Raw genomic sequence first — 11696 nt, 5'->3', positions numbered from 1 at the left:
CCTCACATGTTTCTGTCAAAATGTTTACACTAACTCCCTCATCCTCCTGACAGGGAATTCCTCCAAGGAAAAGTGAAGCAATGTTCCGGAGGTACAATCCATCTCCCATCTAGGCTGACCTAGTTAGCACATCCTCCTTGGCGTGCCATGACTCACCCTGCACAGTGGCTGGAGCAGCACTAATTACCTCTGGCCCTGCTCAGCACTGCCAGCCAACACCTGGTTTACTCTCTGTGTTGCTATCACCCATTTCACTTACTGTTCCACTCTTTCTTAATGTTCAAAGCACTCTACAGAACCCCAAAATGTTCCTGTCTGCATTACTAAGTCACTGCAAGAGGATTCCTTGGCACAGTGATGATGGCTGCTCTGGGATCCACCACAGGGATTAATGCAATAGGCTTTGACTGTGGAAAAAAAAGCATTGGTCAGAAATAGGTCCACTACCCCTGAGATTCCATAAGCTAACATATTCCCAAAGTGTTATCCCTGAAGACTTGCCTCTAGATCACCTCACTGCATTGGTGTATCAAAGACTCGAAGTAACTACTGAATTTCACCTGATTTTTCCACTCTTCCAATGAAGTGGCCTTCAGCAAAACGGCAGCTTTGATGTTGCTTTGTAACTGTATTAAGTTCTAGAACTTTGGAACAACTCAGGAAATACAAAGTGGGCAGAATCTCTCGTGAAAAGTGAAATTCTGTCCCCTGTGGAGTAAGAGTGATGCAGCCACTCAACCCTCAAACTGCCTGGCCAAGTCACAGAGCTCAAATTTCCTCTTTCTTCATCTTAACATGCTTCCATTTCCCTGTGCAGCTCCCAAGGACTAGCACAGGGCAGGAGACCCAGCTGCTCCTATGCTGCACTGAGCAAACACCCACCACTCCTGGGTCCTTCAGCTGGCTGAATCCTGCTGCTCTGCACTTTCTGCTGCTGCACAAGGCAAATCAGGAGCCAAACAACTTCTGGCAGGAGGGCTCTTGAACTGCTTTCTACCAGTTTGGCTCAACAAAGTGTGCAGGAATGCTGATCTGGAGCCAGCATTATCTCTAAATGGCTCTTCACCTGTACTTAGATGCGACCCTGCAAAATCCTCCAAAAAAACAAGTGTGCAGCAAAAAGCTATGACCCAAATCTTGTTTATAATTTCCCATCTCATTCCACTCCATAAAAATCAGCTTTAAGCAATTTATTAGTGTGCCACCTAGGCTTCATCCCTCTTTATTTTAACAAATTGCTATGGCAAATCCCTTAATCCAGGCCTGAAAGAGGTAAGGCTGGCATTTCCAAATCACATGCAGCCCAGAGACGATTGACTGGTCTAATCTGCTTACCCTCCCCCAGAACCCAGAGGCTGCTCCACATGCCAGGGCAGGAGCAGCACTTGGGTCAAGTGTTCTGCAGTGAGTCAAGGGCAAGCGATGGGATGATCCCCAGGGAATGAGAGACCCTGAACTCCTGCTTCACTCCTGTGCTGCACTGCTGGGTTCAACCTCTGGCCAACAGGACCTTTGCCAAAAGCCTGCTTTGATGAATAAGGGTACCTGGGAGATGTGACAAAGGGAGAAATGGCACCGAGGAGCAAACTCCAGCCATTCCTGTAGCAAACACCTCTCCCTTGGGCACTGCAGCCCAACAGGCCATCACAGGCAGTAAAACTTGCCCAGGCAAGCAGTAAGGTGCAGGCAAACCTTTGCAAAGGAAAGCTGAGTGACAGCAACCTGAACACTACTGGAATTGTGATTTCTGTGCTTTTAACTTGTACCACAGCATGCTTAGGGATAAAAATAGCTTCTTTCTCTAATGCTATCAATCTGGTGCAAACACATGGTATCCTAGGCTCCCTGCACGTGCAGCCAGGGATTCCCACTGACTCCAACAGGCTCTCAGGCTGTGTCTTGGGGGCAGTAGCAACAGCAGAATGTAATTCTGCCCTGACTGCCTCTAATAAAAGAGATCCTCTCTTGGAAAGCACATACCAGGAAAACAACTGTGCAAGTAATGTTCAGAGTGTTTGATAACCTGGATCAGTTGATCAATTTTCCTACTATCTTCATGCACTTTGCTCTTCCCTTCTCAGAAGCAGTGAGTGGCACGGACTCTTTCTTTTAAAATATCGATGTAGTATTGTACTTTACATATTGTATTAAAACACTTCTCAGCAGAAAAATCTGTTTTCTTCTGTTTTCCTACCACTTGTCTAGATTCTTTCACCTGTATTATTGAATATATATTAGTGAAATACAGTTTTTACTATAGTGTTCTCATTCATTATTAAACACAGAGCTACAGGAACTTCCAAACAAGACACAATATACTTCAGTCTGTCATCATCAGGGTCCTCCATTCTCCCTGAAGGATTCACAGCCTGTGCTGAATAGACAGAGGATGAAGAAAAAGGAAACATGATCAGGCTGTTTCATAAGTGGGAAATATGGGACAAAGCAAGCTTGTCCAAGGTCAAACAGGAAGTTTCTGGCATACAAAGGAAATGAATATTGAGCTCATGAATTTCAACTGTTGCATAACTAATAAGGGACATCCTTCCTTCAGTCTCATTCAGAACCCTGAACAGTTTTATTCTATGGCAAAGTCAGATTTAGATTGAAAGATTTACCTTACATGACAAAACACATTAATACTCCAAACCTGTACCTCAGTGAGGAACTAGAGACCCTATAGCAATCACCTCGTCACCCGTTCCAAATTACCTTCAGGTCATCTGGGATGAAGACTTTGCGAGCTTTCTTAATCATGGGCTGGGGTTTCAGCTCTTCTTCTGAGAACTTGCGCTTGCGAGGATCAAACATTTCCTGGCCAGGAATGCTGGACAGAGCAAGATCTGCAGGGTCAGGTTCATAGCCAACAGGAACTTGGATAGTCTCAGGATCAATAGGGCTCGGTGTGTTCCGGTTTGCTGGCAAGATCTGACCTACAGAAATACAGGATAAATACAGCTGGGTTAGAAAAAATATGTTAATTGTATCAAAAGACATGGATTTTAGAAGATCTCTACATACTTTACAAGTAGTAATTGTTTCAGCTTTCCCTTCAGATTTGGTATCTACTCTTGCTAAATATTAGATTGTCCATTCTGCAAGGCATATATTCTGATCCAGACATGCTCATGGCCTTTATATTCAGAATCTGTTCCTAATTCTGGTTGCTAATGTTGGATTCCCACGTAGCATCACTGAATCCAACATTGAGTTGCACTGACTGTAGGCAGAAGATACGTTGCTCCAACCTGTGCCACTTCATTAGGATCCCATCCTCAGGAACAGATCGTAAGTACTGTCATTTAGTTCAGATTTATCAGCACACTGTAACTCCTCCCAGTTATACATTTGAGGGTGTGTTTATTTTACAATCAAACAACGTACTGTACTTGCCATGGATAGCATCTCATGGAAGTGTACTTTCAGCTGTGTTGAAGTACTCCAAGGACACTGCTATTTATTCTCCATGAAATCCTACCAGGGATATTCTAAAAGACAGTGAAGGAAACCAGCAACATGAAAGGCTACAACGATTCCTTAAAGATGCTCTGCAGAAATGAAGAAGACACTTATCAATGCTGCATTTCTCTTTTATGGTATATAAAATCTAATGAAAAGGAGCATATCCCCAGAAAATGAGTGATATCGCTCCCATTTTTCTTTTTTTTTTGATTTTAGATACAGCCTTCAAGATCCTACAGCACCAGTTCGGGCACCATTCCCACTAAAAATCCAATTTAAAATCTCAACCAAAGGTTCCAAAAATAGGATCCTGAAGTCAGCTGCCTAAACATGGACTATCCCCGGGGGCAGAATTTTCAGAAGTTTTCACATGCCTCAGAAGTAGAAGCCTCACAGACTTCAGAGGGAGGACTTCTGATTGAAACAGATATTCTTTTATAATTTTGGCTATTTGCTAATTCAACCTTAGCGATCTGATGGCTTTCATGATAACTACAAAAACATCCTGTGGCTGCGTAATATTTCCTTACTTGTGCCCACATCTGCAATATTTAGGGTGTAAAACAGTAAACATTATATGTCGTTTCTAATTCCAGGCCAGCATTAACAATGCAGGTTTTATTTTAATAATACGGGAACCACACAGAAAATGCGCTGGGGGAATTGCACTGCGCAGGGCTTCCTAAGGGAGAGCTTTTGTACCTCCTATTTTAGAGCTGATAAAATCAGCTTCCAGGAAAGGCTGGTGAGGGCCGGGGAGAGGAGAAAAGGAGGATCAAAGTTATCAAAATATAGATGTGGCTGCAGGAGAGGAGCGAGAGGAAAGGATGCTGCTGCACGCATTGTGCCACTGCGGAGCGCTGCCGCCCCTGGCTCGGGACGCGCTGCTGGAAACGTGGCGCTTCCCGCTGTCCCCCGTTAATCCAGCCGGGAACTGGCGGTGCCAGCGGCTTCTCCCCGCTCTCGGGGCCAGGAGCGTGGCCTTTCCAGCTGTCCCCCGTTAATACAGCCGGGAGCGGCGGCGGCAGCGGCATTTCCCCTGCCTGCCGCGGGTGGTGGGTGCGCGCTCCCAGCGCAGCGCTCCGGGATAACCGGGACAGCCGGGGGGAGGCTCGGCCCGCACGGCTGCGGCTGCGGGGCGGCTTCTCACAAGCCTCGGCCCTCCTGGAGACGGCGGCGTGCGGGTCTGAGTCACCTCCCTGCCCCGGTGGCACCTCCCGACAAGGGACGCGCACCCCGGCAGCCCCGCCGTCCGCGGGGGCCGATCCCTCGCTGATGGACGGATGGGCCCCACGACCTCGTTTAAAGCACGAAACACAGGAAAAGCTCCTTGGGTGAGTGCCTGTTCCGGAGCGGCCAGGTATTCCTTACTGCAGACAAATACACATATGTATGCACCTACAAATGGTGCACATTCTGTAGTACAGATAAAAATTAAGCAAGACACGAGCTCTGAGTACTTTTATAGTATTTCTGGTGAGCCTGCAGGGTGCTTCTGAAAGTCAAATGGATTGTCAAATCTGGTCCAGGTGAGAGCCTGTATTTAAATATTGCTGAAGTTCTTGATACACAGTATCAGTTTGCGTATTACCATTTATCTGTAATGTGCCATATTACACAATTACATGAGATCTGTAGTCACTGGCCTCAAGAAATTTTACAATATCCCTCTGAAAAAAGGGCAAAAATGCTCCTTTTAAACATGGGAAATCGAGGCATCGCATCTTAGCAATGCAACAGCAAAATAAAGAGGGATGCACCTCCACAGGGATCTGGGACAAGACATGGCAGTCAAGGTCCTGCCTTGCTCCCTCCATGCACACGTTTCCTCTCCCCTGCTCTAGGAAGTTCTCACGACTACAGACCTGGCCCTTCAGTAAACACAAGATGTTCCAGTGCCAGTGAGAAGCTCGTTCAAGGGAAATGCTGTTCACTAAAGCCTGAACAAACCATGTGTCTAAACACTGTCACTAGGAGCCCCAAGAGTAGACATCCTACACCCACATGGCACACACACCTCTGCCAGTCTCTGTTCTGTCATGCTCCTGAAAATGATCAGCAACTCCATCAAGACCAACAGAGTTAACAAGGGTATCTCAAGCCCCAGGCAGAAAAACCAGTAATGCTTGGTCCAGCATTTTATGCTGGGCAACTCCTAGCGCCCAGGATCTTTTTATTTATTCTATCAAGTTTTGCCAATAGTGCAAGCCAGGAACCTGTCTTTGTTAGTTTGCTGGCCAGTGGCCATGACATCTCTGTGGTGCTGGAACTTGTCGTAATCCAAGATGACAGCGTGGGCTGTGCTGGCCTTGGCTCTGCTGTCACTGCAGGAGTGCAGAGCATGGCCTTGTGTTACATCGCTCCCCGGGCTCCTCTCTCCGGGTGTGCATGGCACTTTCGCTCTGCATCCTCCTGCCAAATTTGTTCGGGGTGTTATTTTTATGCACTAAATTCCTCGCAATCAGAGGTAGGTCAAATAAGCACAGCAATTTGAATGTCATGTGCCCAGCAGCCAACTAATCCTTGCATCACCAAGCTTCCCAGCTGTCACAACAGCCACAGAAAGGGCTGCTCAGAGGCTCTGATGCACAAGCAATCAGCCAAGGAGGAAGCCTACTCTGCAAGGTAAGGCCCCTCAGTGCCCAGCATCAGGAGCCAGATGCCTTTGCCAGGCTCTGCATCATTTAAACACTGTGCTCACAATGGCAGCCAAATTTTCACAACAGTGAAGTGGCTGGACTGTTTAATGTGCTTAAGCTTTGTTCTCAATGGGGGCTGATGACTGCCAAGTGTTTTGGAAAGAACTTAGCCCCTCTATTTAAGTTGCTGAAATGAGAACTCTTGAGCATTAAACTCTTTTGGAAATCCAGCTGCAGAGCTCCACGGTGGTGGTGGCGGTGGAAGCAAGCCGGGAACAATTGTTAATGGAAACTTCCCCTCATACCACCCTAGTGATGTGTCTCAACCATGGCCTGGAGAGACCACAACTATGTCAACACTGGCCTTTTGTCTGGAGCCTTTCCCACTTGTAGAGCTGCACTCAAGCAAGAAGGAGTATGCCAGGACAGACACAGCTCCAGGTGTCTCCTGGCAAAGGGACCAGCAGGTTTTGACAACCCCAGCAGTTCTGCTGCCCTAACATCTTGCCTTTGCTAATGCTTTTGGTGTTGCTATGGCAGATATTAGCATGGTGGAAAATTTTCCAGAAAAAAGGACTCGAAAGAAAGTTAGCTGTTCTAATCCTTTCAGTCGTCGTCCTCCTCCGTCTCCTCCTGGCAGAGACTGCCAGTGAGGAAGTCCAATGTAATGGTAATATTTTCAGTGTGGTTCCTTTTTCAGAGAGAAATGGACTGAGGCCATTCACTTGTGTCATCTAGGTCACCAAATGGCTGGTAAAAAAAAATAGCAGCTTTTAATTGCCTGCAATAATTAAAATTCACAATTCAAAAGTATAGCAGCATTTTTGTATACCTACAAAAACCCAAACGCTGATCTGGTATCATGGGGAGTTCAATCACCATATCCTGACTCTTAATTTCCCCTTTTTGAAACATCCCACCTACCAGCTGTGCCCAGGAGAGTGAAGACGGAAATAACCTCTTCAGCTGCACCACTGCTTGGCAGACTTCTTATCTGTACTGTGAGAAATCCCTGGTAAATTATGTGGAATGCAATTCTGAATCATTCAACTCCCATAGAACTGTGTCTGATTTTCAGAAAATCTCCCTTCTCACAGCCCTTCTACACTCTTCATCAGCTCAACAGCCAGCTGGAGAACAGCGACAAGAGGAAGAAAAGGGAGTGAAAATGTTCTAATCAAAATATTTTTCCCTATTTTTTACACACATTGGAGGGAAATAAAAGAGGAGTTTCTTACTCAATTTATTAGCAGCCCAGAGATAAGATATGTTTGCTAATCATTTTTCTTTATACAAACTGAAGGTACTTTGTGTGTGTCAGTCAGGCTCTGTAAGTGCAGTGGTTAAACTGACAGATAATCCTCACCCAGAGCTGCTCCAGAGCTCTCCCTGTATGTTTTCCAAGCCGTCTATCCCCTTGGCAGCTGGCCAGCTATTTGGGATAGTTCCCTTGCTCTAAATCACAGCCTGTCCTGGACTAATCTGTCATCCATCTCTGCATTAACTGCTTCAGCCTCCAGGAGAAGTTCTCTCACTGCAGAACACACAGCAAGAGCACAGGGATTGAGACAGGCAAAAACCCCCATGAGTAGCAAAGTAAAAGGGATATTCTGGAGGTCAAGGTTTATCTACGGACAGCATCTTGTCACTTCCTCACAATATTCTAAGCAACCTTTTATCTATCCTATCTTATTCTATGTAATTTCCCTGCTATTAAGACTGTAGTGTCTTCCAGAAACTAAACCATTTAGGTGAATAGGACTAAAGCCATACACTGGAAGGACAAACCCAACCACTCTCTCTGCCTTGGGGTGAAGAAGACGCTTCACCTCTGGGTGTGTTTATGCAACCAGTTGTTATAGGAGCTTTATTTTCTTCCCAAGCAACAGGAGATCTGTGTATCTTGACCAGGGCTCCAACCCGGCAGAGACATTCCTCTACTCCTTACCTTACACAAACTTGATTCTGCTGAACATGGGGTGACTGCAAACACTCACCACAGAAAGAAGGATCTCAACCCAATGCAACCACAACATAATTTGCTGCTTTTAACACACACTAAAACACTGACACACTAAAGTGTTTTTAAAATCTGTACTTTTTAAAGATATCAGCATTGTTTACAAACCTTGTGCACTTAATTATGAAAGAATTGTCATTTCCCCTCTCAGCATTGCGTGCCTCCTGCTCCAGACCTCTACAGTATTATTTCAGGCAGGACTGGTAGTCTTATTAATATAATCTGACACTTCCCGTTAGAGGATGCTGTCTTCAGTTCCTTCAGCCTTTGCCAGATTTCAACCATTCTGTTTGTGTTTCTTGTGCGCCAGCTGTGTTTCTGCCAAAATGGTTCTACAGTTTCCCGAAAAAGGTCCCGCAAAAAATACTTTGTTTTGAACCTGTTAAAAATTTCTGGCAAACTTTTCAATGCAGTGTGCTAGTGGCCTGTGCACTGGAAGAGATGGCAGCTCCTGGGTCAGTGTTACTTCAGAGAATCACAGAATAGTTTAGATTGGAAAAGCCCTCTAAGATCATGGAATCCAAGCATTAACCCAGCACTGCCAACTCCACATGAAACCATGTCTTCAGTGCGACATCTGCATGTTTCTTAAAAACCTCCAGAGCTGTGATGCAACCACTTCCCTGGGCAGCGTGTTCCAACTGTGGACGAGTTGGAGGAGAAGGGGACAATTTCATTAACTGATTAGGACTCAAATCTGAGAAGGTGGTAAGGAGGTGAGGAAGGCGAGGATGACAGACTGGCAGCCAAAGATGAGAGGGAGAGAGCCTGGAAGGGGAAGGCTGTTCCAGCAAAGGTTGTGATGAATGCATTAGGTTGAAGAGCACCGTCAAAGGCAACAGGGCAGGAGAGTAACTGTGCTGATGGTACAAACACAGCTCCAGATTCCCAAGTGCCACAGATTCTCTTCAACAAACAATACAGTGGCAAAGCTCCCTGTCCTCCTTCAGCTCCTTACTGTGAGGTGTCATCCTCTACTCACTCCCAGCAGCAGGACAGTGTGGTGTGCAGTCAGGTCCATTTCTACTCATTTCCAATGTGCCTGTTGTAAGAGTGGCACATGAGAAAGCCTAGCTTTTCAATTTGTTTTTAAAATTAAATGCAAGAGCTGTGTAAGAAGCACAGTCATGGTTGCAACAACCTTCAAAGTTCCAATCCCATACTATCTTACTCGGATTCTTTCCTCCTTGAGGAGACACTTGTTTCACCCATTTTGATTTATCCAAATAAACCCATATAATATTTGCCATAAATTATTCCAACCTCCTGTAGAGAAACAATTTCAGGAGTTCCATCCAGCACTGACAACTACTGTATCTGTATGCTTCAGAAACAAGATTCCCATGCAAGAAGGGGCAACACTTCTCTTTGCAGATGAAGAAGTACAGATATTTTAAATCAAAACACCATTCTCTCAGGCTAGCAAATGTTGTACGCATTGGCTGCATTTCAAATTCTCTCATGGGCTTCTGCAGGTGTGGGACACAGGTGAGAGCCACCCAAGGTGTCACACTGGGCTTCTCACAGAAAGGGAAGCAAACACATGGTGTGACACATCCACAAAATCAAATTAACTGTTCAGAATTCTGCTGAAACTTTATGCAAAGTCCAGTCTCTCCAGACAAAATCCTTCGGTCCTTCCTGCCAGATTTTCCCTTCTCCTCCTGCTGTTCCCTGCATCCTCTCACATCTGCAGTAAATGAGGTCAAGATCCAAGATCCTACAGACAACCACTTCCTTCCTGAAACAGCCCTGATTCAGCCCAGAGCTGGTCTGAGCTCCACAGGCAAAATGGGAAAAGGGGAAAGAGAGGATAAAATGTAACTAAAGCCTGCATTTCCAAGGGACAGGGCTTGCTATCCGAGGCTGCACACATGGCCTTCGGTTGTGTCTCGGTTTGAGACAAATTAGGTGGAAAGATCTGAGATGAACGTATCCTCTAATAGAAGGCAGGTTTCAGCAGCCCCTCCCCTACCCAGGTTCGGAAAGAATTTTCTGGGAAAAAAGTGAAAAAAAAGCTGTTTATTTAACAAGCAGGGTGCACACAACCATGAGAGAAAAAAAAAGAATAATGTTAGATAATAAACCTTCTTGTTGTGGAGAAAACCTGGTAGATTCAGAGTCCTTTCTGTAGGTGTGGCTCTGCTCTCTCTGGAGCTGGGGTGCAGCGTGGGCCCCTCCAGGCCGTGGTGTGAGGCCTCCCGGTGATGGTGTTCCAGAGCGGAGGAAAGCTGAACAGCTCAGGAGAAGAAGAAAAAGCCAGCCAGCAAACTTTCTTGCCTCAGCTAGCAGGCTAGCTAAAAAGCAAAGAATTTTAACTCTGTGTCTCTCTCCTGAGAAACAGAGCTGAGAGCTGGCTAAAAGCAGGACGGTGCTCCCTCGGCTCTGCAGCAGTGAGAGCGTGGGGAGTGTGTGAGTCCTTGAACACAAACTGCTCTGAAGAATTCACTCGGCTTCCTCCCTCCCCCCCGCCACTTTCTCTCGGACCCAGCTTAAAGACACACAATTCATGTCTGGCATAGAGCAGGCGATAGGGGATACAGCATCGTGAAGTCACCCCAAGACAGGTTGTGTGTTTGCAGATCTTTGAGGGCTTCACTTGCAACTCCTGCCTGTGGTTAACTTGGAGTGAATGGAATACCCTTTGCCTGCTGGCCCAGTAACGTTCTGCCCTTCAAAAGCAATAAACAAAGAGGAGGCACCAGCAGGTAAAATCTTCCACTACATCTCCTGGACTTAAGACTCATCTCTTCTCTAAGATCCATACTCTGAAAGCCCTTCCTTGACTTTAGCCTGTGTGAAGGCAGCACTTGCGAGCTCAACAAGGCCTCATCTCTGAAAACAACCAGGAAATCCAATTTTTATTCCCTACCAAACTACCTGTGCAAGATGCCTGACAGTAGTTGTTCCTGCTCTGAACAATTCCCTTGCAGAAAGGCTATATGGAGGAAGAGAGGGTTTGATTCTGCTCCCAGGACACTGAACAGGGATTTAAAAATTCTTGAAAAGCATGAAATCCACAGCATTCCTAAATGCTTTTCTGATTTTTCTGTAGGATGCTGATCAGCCAAGATGGAATTCAGTGGGGACGGGGTCTGAAGAAGAGCTGCAGGGAAGAACGTTCACACTGGTATTTAATTTTAATTTACACTTGGCTTAGAAGCATGTTTCAGTTCAAGATGCTTATATTCTCTGGTACACTGGAGCTTCTTGACATCCTTTGGCATATTTTCATTACTTGGCAATTCACATACAGCAAGATTCCTCAGAAAGTACAGTAATTCTTTTCTTAAAGGGAAGGTTCCAGAGAAGCATCAGAATTAATCTGCTCTGAAGGAAACAAAAACATCCACTTTCCTTTCCTTGGACAATTATGTACCAAGCTTTAATAAACCAGTAGATTTTAGATAGAGCCCCTGGTTTAGGTAACAGCCTCATATAGCACAGTCACAGAATCACTGAGTTTGGAAAAGGCCCCCAAGATCATTGAGTCCAAGCTGTGCCCAATCCCCACCTCATCACCAGCTCAAAGCACTGAGTGCCACATCCAGGCCTTCCTTGGACACCTCCAGGGA

The 11696-nt window shown here is 45.8% G+C and overlaps 1 protein-coding gene across 1 annotated transcript in view; it reads right to left on the bottom strand.

The window, feature by feature from the left end:
• HLF (HLF transcription factor, PAR bZIP family member) overlaps positions 1–11696 on the bottom strand; it is a 36546-nt gene that overhangs the window by 4362 nt on the left and 20488 nt on the right. The window contains exon 3 of the mRNA XM_039562182.1: positions 2713–2933. Within this exon, the coding sequence (XP_039418116.1) occupies positions 2713–2933 (221 nt within the window). The remainder of the gene's footprint in view (positions 1–2712; positions 2934–11696) is intronic.

The sequence above is a fragment of the Corvus cornix genome, chromosome 18, assembly GCF_000738735.6.
Source record: "Corvus cornix cornix isolate S_Up_H32 chromosome 18, ASM73873v5, whole genome shotgun sequence".
NCBI classification, from domain to species: Eukaryota; Metazoa; Chordata; class Aves; order Passeriformes; family Corvidae; genus Corvus; species Corvus cornix.
Note: the sequence above shows the minus strand (reverse complement) of the source record. Positions and strands in the feature narration are given on the sequence as shown.